Genomic DNA, 16,993 nt, shown 5'->3' with positions numbered 1-16,993 from the left:
TGAGTCCGACGGGAACCAAGATTTTCGGGAGCGTGGGGGCCAATTCTCCTTTGGACGGGATGAGATGTTTCATCGTGCGGCCAATTGCACATTCAATTAGGAGTAATATGCCCGGGAAGCTTTCCAAATGAGTCAGAAGCATGCCAAGTGATATCTTCCGTTGAATGTGTTTTTCCAACAAATTGCTTGACGTGAATCAGGAATGAAATTGGAACGGAAACGCGCCATGTCCAACTTTGACTCCGTCTGGGTGAAATTTCAGCTCCCTAGCGCAGGGGTTCTCAAAGATTTTGGAGATCAAATAAAAGGGCGCTTTAGCTTTGCTTGCTCGTTAGCAAACAGTTGTTAGAATATGAGAGAAATTTCATTTTCAAGCAAAATTCTGACTTTTATCCTCAGAATTCTTGATTCAAACTCAAAATGATGGTTTAAAGTCGGCATTCTGAGAATAATCAGAATTCAAAGGGTTCAAACTTTTTGGGTTTATCTTCACCGGCCCTAATCCTCTCCCATACGAATGGCTCGAGAAAAAAATACCATATTTTTGGACAAAAAGCCGCACCTTTTTTCTCATGATTTGAGACCTGCGGCTTATAGTCCAGTGCATCTTATCTGCAGTTTTTTTTCCAGCCACCAGGAGGCAATCCACTAGTAAAGTAAAGGTGTGCATCTGTTCAAGTTGTCAGTTTAAGGAATAGAACTGAAAAGATATGAACGAATGACTGTGGTCATTCTATAAAAGTATTATATATACTGTAGGTACGTAATTTATAAATATGTTGAAGATATGATGTTGCTATAAAAAGACAATTACAAAAGAGTTATTGAAAATAAATACGAATTGAAAAAAAACTTCCATTTACCTTCTCTCTGCACAAACATCTGATGACCTCTTATGACCTGCGGCTTATAGTCCAGTGCGCCTTATCTGTAACTTTTAAAAAAAATATGCTGTGGTTTATTTACATGTATATCTTATACTCCAGAAAATATGGTATTTCAAACACCAATTGTTCAAGTACCAAAATGGTAAAAACCAGTTTAACGCGACCGTTATTTAAAAAAGCAAAATCCCGTACATCACACTTTTGCGAATACGTGATAAGCGTGATAAAATGCTCTCCATTCAGGAAGCTGATGAAAACATTCTGAGCGCCTGATGAAATCCCGGCGACATCGCGGCTCGTCTCTCCGTTTGAAACAATCCGGTCCCGCGCGGGCCGAACGACCTTCCGATAAACGCCCCGGCCGGGGCGCCTTCGATATTATGGCGCGCACGTCACCCGTTTCCCCTGTCGGGCCGCTTCTTGCCTCACTCGTCTTTGGACTCACCCCCGACCGGGCCGCCCGCCTCGCAAAGACAATCGCCGAGCGTTTAACCGTCACGCTCATCTGCACAATAAAGACGACGACGGCTTCTTAAAGTATAGCGCGGCGTTATACGCTCCCGCTAAGATATTGCTCTATCGCTAAGCAACATCTGGGACTTAAGCTCCCTTAATCTTATGCAAATCTACTTTAAGTACAAACAGAATGGAAGTTTGGCAAGCGGAACAATCGCTGGTACTCGGCGTGACCCCTCATCTCGCATCCGCCACCGTGAAAAAGATTTGCTCGGTTACTTTAAGAGCACTAAGTCGGACATTTAATCCCGCAAATGTGAGCAATTTTGTACCCTCAAATAACATCTGCTCGATAACTCGCTAGATCTTCATTGCCTCTTATAGTAGCTACTATGTAGCACGGATTATTGCGCAAGGGGTACGTTCGTTTTGAATGCATATCATGAAGGAAATTGACGTTTTGATGATGATTATTATTATTTGGGGGGGGATTTCGCTGAGTCTGTTTGGTCTATTAAGGACCTAAGGGCAATTAAATAATTTTGTCGATGTCAACTCATTCAATGCCAGAGACGTATTTTCGCGTTTATTTTTAAGAGTCGGGACAGCTGATATTTAAAGTACGTTAGGGACGTATTTTCACGTTGATTTTTAAGATTCCGGACAATTGATATTTAAGTACGTTAGGGACATTATTTCCAGAGACTTATTAAATCTATACTTAAGTATCTGGGATTGAATGTCTGGACTCTTGAAAAACGTGAAACTACGTCCCTGGCATTGAACGAGTCCAGGACGAGTCAAGTCAAACATTATCTTTACAAAACTAAGTTTTATGCGGTTGCGCTTTTGAAACACAATATAATGATTAATATTTCATTTGTTGTTATGGAACTAAGCAGAACAATACGCCCGTTTATCCCTTTTTGACACTTGCTGTCAATCAACTCATTTAATCGCACGCATATTCTTTTTTCAAAAAGTCCAGTAAATGACTAATTTAGGCACGAATGTACTCAAATAATTATTACTTTAGCCTACTAAAGTATTATTTTAATAACTGTTTGAGCAGAGTATTGGAGGAATCAATCACTTTTGTTTTTAGTGTCGAAAGTACTCGATTACTTTATTGCGTAAATACTTTACTACCTACTGAGCGTGCGTTCTATTTCAACGGTGCAGGTAACGAGCTGCTGTATCGCACGAGGGAAGGCGATGTCATCAAGCTTAATGTGGACACAGAGGAGAAACGTGTCATCGTGCCAAACCAGATGTTTGTGAGTCCACACGACGTTGAAGTTAGCGTCTCACTCATAACACTGCATGCTTGTCGTTTATGTTGTTGTTTTTCCTGTCTTCATCCCTTCCAGGAAAGATCTAAGGCCGCCAGGTACCAGGTGTCACCTGACCTTCAGCAAGTGCTTTTTGCCTTTGACTTGAAACTGGTTAGAACATCAGCATTTTTGGCCTTCCGCTGTCACGTTTGGTTTTCAGTATTTGATTGTTATATTACTTCTTCCTGCAGATCTATCAGCACTCCTATGTGGCCAAGTACATTATTTACAGTCTTGTAACACAGTAAGACTTATTTTTACTTATTTATTTTTAAATGTTTTTATATATATATATATATACACACACACACACACACACACACACACACACACACACACACACACACACACACACACAATATATCGGCACTGACAGTCTGCCCACCAGGTTGTCCAATGGGGTGTGCACCCAAATTTGCATTCTTTCTCTGACTGGCTCTGGCCAGGAAATGCAAGATAGAAGTTCTTTAATTCCCTAATTAAAGATGTTTTTTTTTAATTTTTTTTTAGTAAATTCAACCTGAGCAATACTTTGGTTTGTATATGTGACAGATGGAATTTAGACAAAGAAATGAGATCTGACATCCATCATTTGAGTATATGTAAAGCATGATAATGCCATCCAGTGGGCATTATTGGTAATTTCACTTTCTCCCCCTGCATTCTTTTAGTTGTGGGATAATTAACACGGTGTATTATAATTTAAAAAAACTCACACTTTGATCACTTGTGAACTGTACATTCGTCACGCTTATCACAGGTTCTCAGCAAACGTACTTTCGAAATAAATCTCTGAATTGACTTTGCGGAGAATTTACAGCACGCTGCATTAGCCTTGGCCCGGTTAGCCTGTCAGCTCATTGGAGCAACAGTTAAGCATGAAAACCTTCTTGTGCGGTGCGTGGCACAGCGATAGAAAGCAGCCATGTTTGCCATGTATTGTTTGTCTTTCACAGGGAAACGTGGCCCTTGAACCCTCCGGAAGTGCATGAAGCCGTGCTGCAGTTTGCTGGATGGGGACCCAGAGGCCAGCAGCTGGTAAAGACTTGCACCTGAACACAGTGCTTGGCTGGAACTATTTGGCTTGATTTATATCACAGGTCCAAGTTTTTTTTAAATACCTAGTCGATGTTTTTATACTCATAGAACATGCGTGATGTCAAATTGTCTTTCGAGCTATGTGGGGTGAAATTTAAAATGCGTTCGTCATTCGGACTGAGGGTAGCGCACAGGCGATGGTGAGCACCAGCGCGGCAGATGGCTCCTGGTGGCAGAACCAGCCATTTGGATTGTTGCCGCAGGAACCAAAACACATGGCCCAGACTGATGTGTGTGTGTGCCTGTGTGAGAATGTCAGCGTGTTTATCCTCAAACACTTTTGGGCACAGGTTTTTTTTTAGCTGCTTTCAAGCGGATAAATTCGAGTGTGTTGAATTTTTTTTCTTTGTTTGCATGCTTTTGGCATTTCTGCGTATCCGTTCCTTAATATGTTGGCTCAGCAGGATCAGGATCATTAACTCTTTGTTTGGTTTTCTTCTTGTAGCTTTTAATACCTAAGAATTGAACCAGTGAGATGTGATTTGTTGCTTCGGGGCTCCCTGTGTAGTTGTGAAGTGTCATTGACTTTTTAGCCAGCGTGGTAAATACCGATCAATAAGAGTCCGCATGCATTTTAAGTGACCTCACCAGAAGCTAACTAATCCATGATAGACACTAATACATTGGCATCTTAGTTTAGGCGTTGGTTTGGGATGGATGGAAGGAAGGAAGGATGGATGATGGGAGGATGGGTGGAAGGATGGATGGATGGATGGATGGATGGATGGATGGATGGATGGATGGATGGATGGTGGCACCATGGGTTGAAGGAAGGAAGGAAGAAATGAAGGAAGGAAGGAAAAAAGGAAGGAACGAAGGAAAAAAGAAGGAAGGAAGGAAGAAATGAAGGAAGGAAGAAATGAAGGAAAGAAGGAAGGAAGAAATGAAGGAAGGAAGGAAGGAAGAAAGACATGAAGGAAGGAAGGAAGAAATGAAGGAAGAAATGAAGGAAAGAAGGAAGGAAGAAATGAAGGAAGGAAGGAAGAAAGAAATGAAGGAAAGAAAAAAGGAAGGAAGGAAGGAATGAAGGAAGGAAGAAATGAAGCAAAGAAGGAAGGGAGAAATGAAGGAAAGAAAAAAGGAAGGAAGGAAGGAAGGAAGGAAGGAAGGAAGGAAGGAAGGAAGGAAGGAAGGAAGGAAGGAAGGAAGGAAGGAAGGAAATGGGTGTACAAGTATCTTCATACTTCTGGGGGCATCGAGAATTTAACAAGGATTTAGTACGTATCAGCAAATGTGACAGGAAGAGTACATGTTCCCTTTCAAATTAAGAGCAAATTAATTGGAGCATGACACAACTTGGAAGTTTTATACGGATGCGCATTGTCATTAATGAGTCAATTTCCCAGCACACGAACAAGAACCCACACCGTTGCTGAATAAAATACACCTAGAGCTACCGCGACAAATGTAGTCCCAGATTTTCAGCCGGTAGCATCAGAATGTCCATTTACAATGTTGCCTCCTCACTAGCTTGAATGATGAAAAAATTGTAAACATTTGTAAATTTTCCCATCACTTTCCATTCATTTGAACTGAATCCACAGCATTATGAATAAATTAAAAGGCCGCAATAGAACATATTGAAACTTCATAGATAAGCGCTACGTGGAAGGAGGCGCCAGTGTTTACCCTCATTCTTATTCCAGATTCTTCACGAGCAAACTGATTTGGCCTTAAATCCATCAGAAATAGAGGCATTCATCACTGTCAGCGTGTGAATGTTTGAGTGTGTGTGAAGTCGCAAATCAGATGTGCGCGGAGATGAAGATGCCCTCATTAAATTCACACAATTACTCCGCTGTGACAGAGCAATCAGTGAGACACACACACACACACACACACACACCGGACAGTGAGGTTATATTGTTATAGGAAATAAGAGACAGTCATGACAAAGATGAAAATGAAAGTATTATTTGACAAAATACTTATATATTATTTTACACAACTCCAAGTGTTTCACATTTAGACTGTGGATGTTTTTTTGTTTTTGTCTTTTTGAATGAAATTGGAGTCAGATCCATTTTAACATCAGTGATACCAAATTATTGATAACTGTATGCAAATTTGCACTTTTACTGTACTTGTAAAGTGTAATATACTGTTAGTCATTACTGTATATTTATACCTGACTGTCATAAATAAATACCGTATTATTATACTCAATGATTTGTCTATGTACTCTTAGGCCTTTGGTTCATAAAATTATTGTTCTAATATTCAAGGTGTAAAGATGGAATTTCTATGATCGCTTATTTAGTTCAAATTTTATCTTCCGTAATTATACAGTAAATCCATATAATATTTACACGTATATATTTATTCAAACAAGACTACATTTTTTTTCTAAACGCAATAAAAAATATTGAAAAAGTTGAGGTTGACATGTTGGCATGGCTATTTTTAATCTAGGGTTAAGGTGTCAAAGTAAAAAATACAAAATCCTGCACAATACATCATATTTTGCAATACATGATATTTTGCACTGTCATCCTCATATAATACAGTTTCTTCCATCTTTCATCTACTCCATTGTATGCTCAGAATGTGAGTTTATTAATATATTAGTTCATTATTACTGCCCTTGTCCTATCACTGTTTTAATTGCCTACCATTGTCTACTTTATTGTTTGCTCTATTGTGTGGAATGTAAGTCTGCTCGAGGAAGTGAACAGAATAAGAATTTCATTGCATATGCCAATAAAACGCTTCAATTTCGAATCTTAAACTATGCTTGTTGCTTTAAACTAAGGTATTTATGTTCAGTTAGGCTTTAAACATGGAAAATAGCGTGTTGTTCGTGTGATTAAATCGGCCTATTGTAATACAGTTTGGAATTTACTGAAATTAGATCAATTACTCAAAAACGCCTGAAGAGGGAGGCAAAACAAGTTGATTATTTCGGGTGCAGGCCAGCGGTTGGGGACCTCTGATGTAGACAGCTACGACGAATTAGTCCGGGTTTCAAAGGAGATTTTACACCCCAGGTGGCCACCATTTTGAAAACCGAATGCCAATTATATTTGCCGAGACAGAATTCATGTGCGTAGATGATGTCTTTAAATTATGCAGGATGCATGATTATGTCTCCAGATCTTCATATTTGAGAACAACATCTACTACAGAGCAACAGTAGAGAGTCGCACCATCCGCCTGGTTTCCACCGGAAAGGAGGGCGTGGTCTTCAATGGCTTGGCTGATTGGCTCTATGAAGGTAACGCTCACCGTGCTTTCAACCTTATTGCACTATTCCGATGACATCCCTTAACACTGGGGAAAAGGAGTCATAAATCAAATGTGTACTACGATGCCATGAGACAGATGTCAACTTTTTGTATTGAATGTCTATCTTGACAACGCGTGTTTATTCTGCCGGTTGGTAAACTACGCTTCATCATAAAGTGAGCTGCGCTTACTATCTTTTGTAGAATACCTGAAAAGTAAAAGAGCTGTCCATATTTTTTAGTATGATTAACCACTATGAGCAACAAAAACAGTCACATTAATGAGCCGAACAACAATGGGCTCTCACGTGTACTTCTGGAAGTACATGAAGGCCAAATACTTCTGGGGGTATGTGAAGGCACCTCAAGGTGTAAATGAGATTTTTTTTGTAGGTATCTGCAGCTGTAATTTCATACTTTTTAATATATGCGCAATATGCGTATTGTGTCACTTCGTATAGCAATATATCTATATTATCGCCCATCCCTAGTATATATATATATATATATATATATATATATATATATATATATATATATGTTTTACTAATGGATTTATTGCACCCCCACTGTCATTTATGATAAAGCGTCTAGGTTCATTGAAGCAGTCAATGGCGTTGTCTCGCCATTACTGATTACCATTCCTGGGGGGCTTTTAATAGTAATCACAGAATGTTGTAAATGTGTAATGCAATTAAAAAAATGCCAGTTATGACGGGAGGATCTGTAATTTTGGTGAACTGCTGAGGGGGTCGGCTCTAATCGCGTCCTTATTAATGGGATTATTTCTGTTTTGTGGCCCCCGGAAAGCTAAATGAAAGACGTAATCCATTTTCATTACCGCGCAAAGATTTGTTTTGTGGCGTTTTTCCCGCTGCCTCATAAGGATTTATCACCCCGACACAAATCATGCAGCTTATTCCTTCACGCGCACACACTCAGCGAGAGCGAAGGTTGGGTTGCATTGTCCCCGTGTGTTGCTCTCATCCTTGAGCTGCGCAAATGAAATGTGATTTATCCGCACTTTATGTTCCAACGGCAACTTTTAAACATCGGCCAAGGGAAACGTGCGAGGGCCGCGCCAGATGCTCTGGGTGCCGAAGATAATGTCAATAATTGTTCCCTTTGGATTAAAACCGTTTTGGAGTACTGTACACTGATGCTCTGCGACTAACTCAGCTACACAATATCGAATCATTCAGCCGATACATTTTCACGGCATACGCACTAAACATTTTTAAATAAAGACACGCTCTTTCCTGATGGTGTTTTATCCCTTGCAAAAGATGATGGATGTACTGTACTAGCGACAGGCCCCGTTCCATAAAGACACAGTGCCCCCTGCTGGATTTCACTTTTGCAGCACTTAACCAAGTCATACAAAAAGCACTGTTTTTTTGATGTGTTCATTATTTTTTTAATATCAAATCTAGGATTTGGGTATGCTTGATTAGCTGACTAGCTAGCTATAAACGGATGGATGGATGGATGGATGGATGGATGGATGGATGGATGGATGGATGGATGGATGGATGGATGGATGGATGGATGGATAGATAGATAGATAGATAGATAGATAGATAGATAGATAGATAGATAGATAGATAGATAGATAGATAGATAGATAGATAGATAGATAGATAGATATTTTTTCTTTTCTGGAGCACTTTTGATTGACTGTGTGGTGGGTTATTTTTGCGCAGAGGAGATCCTGCAGAGCTACAAAGCCCACTGGTGGTCTCCGGACGGCCTGCGTCTGGCCTATCTGACAATCAACGACACGCTGGTGCCAAAGATGGAAGTTCCCTTCTTCACGGGAACGCCCTATCCCAACACTTTGGAGTATCACTACCCAAAAGTAACGCACCACACCCATCGTGCTGATGAAATTGGCTTTTCATGTTGCTAGTTCGTTCAATCTCTTTTAAAAGTCAGTCAATCCACAAAACGTTTTGTAACTAAATGAATGCAATTCCTGAAGTAATATGTATTGTCAAATCTCCCACTAGAAGTTAATAGTACTCTCTGGGGTGGAAAATGTTGAATTGTGGGAAAATGTTGGGAATGATCCCAAAGATCATATGAATGCTCTAAATGTTATGAATGTGAAAGCTTTAAATTTCCCATCATAAATCTCCCAGTGTCACTTGTTGCTGTGCAAAATTGGGAATTTCGGGAAAAAACGATGAATATTTGGAATACCAAAAATACAAGCGGCCCCTCACAGGAATATTTCGAACAAGGGCGCACAATAAAGTTAAGGAATAACATGAATAATATAACAGAAACATAAATAATACTAACTATATAAATAAGACGCCTTCACAAGATGATCCGATATAATTCATATCAACAAACCTCTGCAGGCTGGGGAGGAAAACCCGGCGGTGCACCTGTCCGTGGTGAGCCTCAACGGTCCTCTGCACACCGTGGTGATGAAGAAACCCGATGACCCTCGAATCGGGTGAGGGCCCGTCGGGCGCTCTCCTTCATATGCTGGGGCGCAGATCCACGAGTGTCCCTCCGCATGAGCTGCGTCGGCTTTTCTAGGAAGGAATATTACATCACCATGGTGAAATGGGCCACCAGCACCAAACTGGCGGTCAACTGGCTGAACCGGGCCCAAAACAACTCCATACTGACGCTGTGTGAGGCTACGACAGGTGTCTGCATCAAGGTGCTTTCTACTAATGTGTCATTTTATACACTCAGAGAATTTCCATTCGACACCAAAATTATCCTAAACTAAATCATATTTTTTAATGATATAAAGAGGTTTTCCTGGAGTTCAAAAAGAAATAATTTTTTGGCATTATGTTACGAATTATGGAAATTCATTTGATTTATTTTAAGATATCATGAAAAAATCAATGGGGGAAAAAACTCGAGGGAGCTGAAATTTCCAGCGGATGATTCAAAGATGTAAAATTACAAAATGCAACGATTCTGACATTTCTATGTGATTGCAGCTAGACGTGTGAGATTTTGTGTATAAACATAATCATTGTCCACATTTTGGATCAAATAAAACCATTACGATTACAATTTTTGAGATGCATTATTAAGTCATTATTAACTTTAATTATTATCCCTTTAAAAGCATTCATAAAATTCGGGAAAAAATGCAATATGTATAGTACTAGCTTATGCAAATACTAACATCATAATTACAGTATATTTAGATGGAATACACTTGTACGACATATATAGAAATACAATAACAAAATCAAGAGGACAGAATCATTATTATAATTGTTAGTATTTATATTTGGATCCACAAAACATATAAGACAACAATATTGAAAAGAATGTATTTGGAATGAGATCATCTTGACCTTAAAATACTTCATCTCAATAGGAAAAAAAAATAAAAATAAAAGACTGCCCCCTTGTGGCTAAAAATATCACATGTTTAAATGCCTGATGTCGTTGAATACTTTTTTTTTTTTTCGAAATATGAACTCCATCAGATCAAATCTGTGGACAAATGAACGTCAATCAAGTGTGATGTCATGTTATGTTTATGGTGGACCCAGCCTTGTTATGTTAGTCATTTCCTTAGTTTGCAGTTGTGACTAACGAAGTTCTAATGTGACTTTCAGAAACATGAAGATGAGAGCACAAGTTGGTTGCACAGACAGGTAGGTGTGAAACATCTAAAGCAGGGCCGTCAAACCAAGAAAAATGAACCATTTGGGACTGAACCATTTGTCTGCTGTCCAAAGTCCAGAGACCAATATTTTAGTTTTACGAGCAACGGCGAGATGAGCACTGCAATTTATAGGACGATTATTGCACCATTTGATTCCGTTTCATTTTCTTTGCACTTCACCGTACTCCTTGAAAAAAGAGATTTGTGTTTCTTGTTTAATTTTAGTTCATCTTATGTGTTCTATGCAATGAATGGGACCAGGCAGCCATGAATAGCAAAGGTCTACATATAATTGGCACCGATTGTTTTTATCTTATATGCCATGATTTGACTCTGTATGTTCAATAATAAATTTTCCTCCATGTGGGCCCTGAGCCAAAATGAGTTTGGCAGCCCCGATCTAAAGAGTGTTTTCGCAGCACTTGTGGACACGCCGTAAAGACGCGTACCTTCACTCCTCTCCACAGAACGAAGCACCGCTTTTTTCACACGACGGTCACAAGTTCTTTTTTACTCGAGCCATCCCTCAGGGTGGAAGAGGGAAGTTCTTCCACATTTCGATGTCAACTTCCATGGTATGCTATCTCGCGATTGGATGTTTCTCTCCTCGGAGGGTTCGGCGTTGACTTTTTTTGTTGTCGGTCTTAGCCAAACACGAGCACAGACATACTTCAATCGCTGACCTCGGGGGACTGGGACGTCACCAACATCCTGGCTTATAATCACCAGAGGAACCTCATGTCAGTTTGGTGGCATATCAACACGGACGTTTGCGGCGTCAGGCTTTCGGCGCTCACTTTTAAGTCTTCTTTTTCCAGATACTTCCTGAGCACAGAGGACGACCCCAAACGGAGACACCTGTACAGGTAGGAGCTTCCTCGCCGCTATGCTAACGCTGTTAGCGTTGTACGCTAGTAGCATTATGTCAGGTGCGTACCGTGGCGTTTTCCAGCACGGACACGATTCCTCCGTTCAACCGCTGCTGCCTGTCCTGCCAGTTCAAGTGCGGCTACGTGGACGTGTCCTTCAGTCACAACATGCGCTACTTCCTTCTCAGTTGTAAAGGTGAGTGACCTTTTTTTCCCACATTTATAATTACAATTTGGTGCACACGCATTCACACTTCATATTCTGCAAGATGTTGCAAAAAACCTCGCTAATTACTTTAGTACAGTGGACCCCCGGTTTACGACGTCCCCGCCTGGCTTTTTTTTTACGACGTGAACCACTACCTTTTTTCGTCCCCTCTTTACGCCATTTCTTTCGGCTTACGACACATCCAACAACCTAGGCTAAGCTAGGCTAGCTAGGGAATATGGCCATAACAATATCGCCACATCACTCAAAGGTAAATAAATCCTTTCTATAATTTTTATTTATGATGTTATTTAATTGTATGGATTGTATGTAATTACGGATTAATCTCGTAAACCGGGGGCCCACTGGACTTAATTTTCTTACAGTGGTACTTAATAACCTTACTTTCAGCTTGACTCCTCTTGACAGGGCCCGACATTCCTAGTGTGGCCATCTACAGAACAGAAGACAAAAAGAGTATGTGCCCTCTTTTTATATTTGCAATTTTATATATATTTGTAGAAAGTGTCATGCACGGCGTGTATTGTGCGTTAATGTGCAGAGCTACTCATCGTGGAGACAAACGAGCGCGTCAACACGACGTACAACAACATGCAGATGCCCCGAGTGGAGTACGAGACCATCACCATAGACGACTACAGTACGCGTTTGTGTGTTATTTGTGACTATTGTACCGCGAAATCTTAAACGATAATAATGCATAAACTGTTGTGTGCCGCCAGCCCTCACCATGCAGATTCTGAAACCAGCTGGATTTGTAGACACAGCACATTACCCTTTACTGCTGCTGGTGTAAGTACAACCAGACATGAATGCCTGATATCAAGTAGAGGGCCGCAAAATATCATCCTGCGGAGCGCAAATGGCCCGCAGACCGCATGTTTGAGATGCAAACAGATGCATCTTTTCTCATGCAGATGTAAAAATTCTCCTTACTGAGCTAACTTTAATGCCACGTACGTAAAATAGGTTTGTTATCGTGTCATTTCTTTAAAAATATTGCATCATTGGAATACCCCCCCCCCCCCCCCCCCCCAAAAAAAAAGGGCAGGTTTTTAATTTCTAAATGTAGTTAATTTACAAATGGTGTATTATCGTGCGATTGAAGCTTGCTTTTCTCTTCCGGCAAATAAAAGCGACGGGACGCCCGGCGGCCAGATGGTCACCGAGCAGTTCCAGGTGGACTGGGCCACCATTCTGGTGAGCAGCTTCGGCACGGTGGTGGTCCGCTTCGACGGCCACGGCAGCGGCTTCCAGGGTACCAACCTCCTCCACAAAGTGCACAGAAGGCTGGGCAAGCTGGAGGAGAGGGACCAGCTGGAGGCGCTCAGGTCAGACTTTTTTTTTTATTCTTCTTTTTTAAGGAAAACTAAAGTTTGCTCATACATGCTGTCATTCCCAGGTTCATATCCAAAGAGCCTTACATCGACAAGACTCGCATGGGAGTCTATGGAAAGGTAAGATCTTGGGAGATTCTGCAGAACAGGGGGCGGAGCTAAAAATTTTTTGCGGGGTTGCACTTTTCAAGTAATAGAAGAACAAAACATTGCGGAAAAAAATTCACAGCTATCAAATATGTCCACTAGGCGTGAGGGGAGATGATAGGGTGGCCGCCCCTGGCCACCATGTAGCTCCGCCCCCAGCTGCAGGTCATTCTCAATCCAAATGTATGAATGTAATTTTGTTGCGCAGGCTTATGGAGGATATTTAGCAACGCTGCTGCTGAGCTCAGATGAATTCACTCAGTTGAAATGTGGGACTGCGGTTTCGCCTATTACAGATTTCGAGCTTTACGGTAAACATGTTTTGTATTTATTTGTTTATTTGCGGTAATCCCTCTTTTTTCGCGGTCAATGGGGACCGGAACCCCCCCGCGAAAAGTGAAAAACTGTAAAGTATACATGTTGCCATTTGAATTCTTTTTCTCTTTTGGGAACCAGTGTCAGCTTTTTCAGAACGGTATCTGGGCTCAAAGACAGACTCCAGAGTATACATGGTATCCTTTCCACTTCTTCTTTATTCCAAATCCTTCTTCAAGTAAGATTGAGCATTTTTTTTGTCTCCCAGATGTCAAATTTAGCTCACAGAGCAGGTCAGCTGCTGCAGAAGCAGTACTTGATCATCCATCCCACCGCAGACGGTATCTAATGGAGCTTTTCACTGTTATACAGAACCATAATGATCTTTTTTTTAAAGTGTCTTGCAATTCTCTCTGTCCATAGAAAAAGTTCACTTTCAACACACGGCAAAGTTTATCAACCATTTAATCAGCAAGAAGGCCAATTACACTCTTCAGGTGAGATGTGTGTGTAGACTTCAAATCGACTATATTTGAAGAATTTGGGGGGGCTTAAAGGAGTCATATTTTGGTATTTGTTCTTGGAAACGTTACATAAGAAGAAAAATGCTACAAATGTCCACTGTGAGACACACTAGGATCTAAAAAAAAACAAAAAACCTCTAACATATATATATATATATATATATATATATATATATATATATATATATATATATATATATATATATATATATATATATATATATATATATATATATATATATATATATATATATATGTATTTATTTGATCATTATTAATGAGATAATAATTTTCAAGGAGTCAGCTTGTTGAGTCAACTCTGCAAGCAGTTCTTTATATTATGCTCCGTTTTAACGTCCCAAAAAAACATGTATCGAACCATCAAGTGGTAAAACTGTCCCGCCCGAACAGATCTACCCAGACGAGGGCCACTTCCTGCACAGCGAAGACACCCGAAAGCACCTGAGCCGCTCGCTGGTCAACTTCTTCGGCGAGTGTTTCCGGCTCCCCGAAGCGGCCAAGGACGAGCAGGAGGAAATGGACGAGGACGACAGCTAAATCCTATCCCACCTGAGCCCCGTCCCGCCCCGCCCCCCCCCCAGCCACTTAAAACAGCACAATATGCAACACATGACTTACATGGAGCGAGCCGCGTCCGAGGCGGCGAACGTGCACGTTGCCCGTCGGTGGGGAAACTCAACGGACCTCCGTGCACCTTTACAAGAATTCTTCTGTATGGAGCCTCCGGTGTGATGACAAACGGGAAATCCTCGGAAAATGAAGAGACTTTTGCAAATAACGACAACCCGCAGGACAGAAAATACATGCAGCAGGAAAAAATATTTTTTCCACAGATTCTAATGCTCAGTTTTGATAGCAACGACATTGTGTTTATGGTGTCATCCGAACATTTTGCTCAGGGTGACAAACCTTTGTTGTACTTCATGTTGCCCTTTAATCGTTTTTCAATTTTGGCTTCTCGTGATCATCGAAACAAAAATATGGGTGCGGCCTATCAACAGGAACTTTTTTTTTTTTTTTTTTTTTTACATAATTTGAGGAAGATTGATCCGTCAGCCACATGAGTCAAGTTTTGACACATTGTTATTTAATAACCAAACATTTTTAAAAAATAAATGTTCAACAATTCAGACATTGAACCTCACATCCATTAATATTTTTTTTATAAACAATAATTAATTATGGGAGTGATCAACTTCAGGAAAGGAAATACTAAAATAACCTATTCCTTTTTACCGTAAATATGGACATAAAGTCTAGATTTACATAAGGAGATTAAGAATTAGGTAATAGATTACTTTAGAGAATGAAGTACTATTTACTATTTAGAGAATGAAGTACTATTTACTTTAGGTGTATTATTTTTATTCTTTTAGTAGTTCAATACCTAAGGTAATCATAAAAATCAATAAATCACTCTAGGACTGAATTTTCTAAAATTGATAACACTTGTACTTACCTCAAGTTATTAGTTACTTTAGTACTTTATTTGTTTTCTTCATTTTTAGACCGTACTTTAACCAAACTTCTTATTAAAAAAAAATACAATATTTAGAAAATACCTGGGGTTAAATGTCAGGGCTCTTAAAAATACATAAAGGTCTTTTTAATGCGATAATATAATAAAGATATAATTTACTCTGCATTTAAGAATTTAATCTTTTTTTTAACGATCGTAACTAATTACCTGATTGATTAATTTCGTATTGGCTGTTTATTGCTCATGGTAACCGGTAACTGGATTTTTTTTTTCTCTCTCTCTCTCTTTTATGAATCAGGTACTTATTGTACATACTTTTGAAGCGCAACCAGTAACCATGCAAATCAAAACTGAGCATTATTATCTTCGTAAAGGCACAATGTTGATGCTCCTAATCTTGTGTGGATAAATTAACATACCTTAAAAAAAAAAGCAGGTAAACATTCAAAGCTCGGACGTGACGTACGGTCCGTTCCCACGATAAATAGGAAGCAGTAAGAGAGGACTGACATAATGCCTCTAGGAAGCCAGCACTTTTGAAAATATCGCCCTCTATTGACCCGGAGACTGAACTGCCAGTTTCTGGCGACCTTGCCAATGAATTAGCTGGTTGTTGTGTTGACAAGTACATTACTATGTTTTGTTTGGTGTTTCTTGCCCGAAAAGAGCCATGTGTCTTTAGTACAAAGGGGTATTTAGGAGAAACTGCAGTTTTGCACCTCCTAAAACTCCTTTGTACTTTTGCATGGCTGCGTCACATCGACAAATCAAAGGCACAATGTTTTAGTCGGTCAAATGTGTAAAAAATACTCAGTAGTGTTTTTTTGAGTCACCGTGCCTTAAAAGTGGGCCAACGTTCAATGTTAAAAGCCTACTCAACGATGGAAGTGAGGGACTTTTTTTTTTCTTTTTCTCTCTGTTTGTGAACACGTTATTGACAAATAGGTTATGCGCGGAAGATATTATACCGGTCTGTAAATGGACATTTGCAATCAGCAACTTATCTGGCGAGTTCTACCTGTCGAAGATTCATTATGTTTTGAATCACTTTTGTGTGCTAAATGGTAAAACTCTTTCTCTCGCTCTCTGTCTAGCAGACAAATTAGTTAGTGTCAGTGGTTTGTAGTCAGCTATTGCACAAAGTGTATAAAGTAAGACATTGTTTGAGTCTTTATGTTGTATGAGCAACTTGTACATAAAGCATTTTGAATCGTATCTTTTGGGTAGCTTCATTTGGGAAAAAAAACATGTATGGGTCGCTTTTCTTTAAATGACAATGCATAGTAAGTTGTTTTTTTTTTTTAACAACACGCCTTTGTTCACTAATGCGTTTTTTAAGGCTATGTAATGTGAGTTATTTAAAAAAAAAACAACAACAACAACAACCAGGTGTTTAAAGACCTTGCATACTAAGGCATTA

At 39.8% G+C, this 16,993-nt stretch overlaps 1 protein-coding gene across 5 annotated transcripts in view; it reads left to right on the top strand.

The window, feature by feature from the left end:
• Positions 1 to 16,788, top strand: part of dpp6b (dipeptidyl-peptidase 6b) — a 68,752-nt gene extending 51,964 nt beyond the window's left edge. For all 5 annotated transcript variants that reach the window (XM_088428909.1, XM_088428910.1, XM_088428907.1 and 2 more), the window contains 23 exons: positions 2,526 to 2,620; positions 2,714 to 2,788; positions 2,869 to 2,921; positions 3,634 to 3,715; positions 6,869 to 6,989; positions 8,703 to 8,857; positions 9,366 to 9,463; positions 9,550 to 9,676; positions 10,602 to 10,640; positions 11,119 to 11,226; positions 11,300 to 11,391; positions 11,470 to 11,517; positions 11,604 to 11,716; positions 12,158 to 12,205; positions 12,291 to 12,389; positions 12,472 to 12,541; positions 12,886 to 13,080; positions 13,152 to 13,206; positions 13,442 to 13,544; positions 13,690 to 13,745; positions 13,817 to 13,889; positions 13,972 to 14,045; positions 14,484 to 16,788. In XM_088428909.1, the coding sequence (XP_088285035.1) occupies positions 2,526 to 2,620; positions 2,714 to 2,788; positions 2,869 to 2,921; positions 3,634 to 3,715; positions 6,869 to 6,989; positions 8,703 to 8,857; positions 9,366 to 9,463; positions 9,550 to 9,676; positions 10,602 to 10,640; positions 11,119 to 11,226; positions 11,300 to 11,391; positions 11,470 to 11,517; positions 11,604 to 11,716; positions 12,158 to 12,205; positions 12,291 to 12,389; positions 12,472 to 12,541; positions 12,886 to 13,080; positions 13,152 to 13,206; positions 13,442 to 13,544; positions 13,690 to 13,745; positions 13,817 to 13,889; positions 13,972 to 14,045; positions 14,484 to 14,630 (2,126 nt within the window). In that variant the 3' untranslated portion in view covers positions 14,631 to 16,788. The remainder of the gene's footprint in view (positions 1 to 2,525; positions 2,621 to 2,713; positions 2,789 to 2,868; positions 2,922 to 3,633; positions 3,716 to 6,868; positions 6,990 to 8,702; positions 8,858 to 9,365; positions 9,464 to 9,549; positions 9,677 to 10,601; positions 10,641 to 11,118; positions 11,227 to 11,299; positions 11,392 to 11,469; positions 11,518 to 11,603; positions 11,717 to 12,157; positions 12,206 to 12,290; positions 12,390 to 12,471; positions 12,542 to 12,885; positions 13,081 to 13,151; positions 13,207 to 13,441; positions 13,545 to 13,689; positions 13,746 to 13,816; positions 13,890 to 13,971; positions 14,046 to 14,483) is intronic.
• The last annotated feature ends 205 nt before the right edge of the window (positions 16,789 to 16,993 follow it).

The sequence above is a fragment of the Hippichthys cyanospilos genome, chromosome 12 (genome assembly GCF_059441005.1).
Source record: "Hippichthys cyanospilos isolate Australia breed blue-spotted pipefish chromosome 12, RoL_Hcya_1.0, whole genome shotgun sequence".
Taxonomy (NCBI): Eukaryota; Metazoa; Chordata; class Actinopteri; order Syngnathiformes; family Syngnathidae; genus Hippichthys; species Hippichthys cyanospilos.
This window is presented reverse-complemented; position numbering and strand designations above follow the sequence as displayed.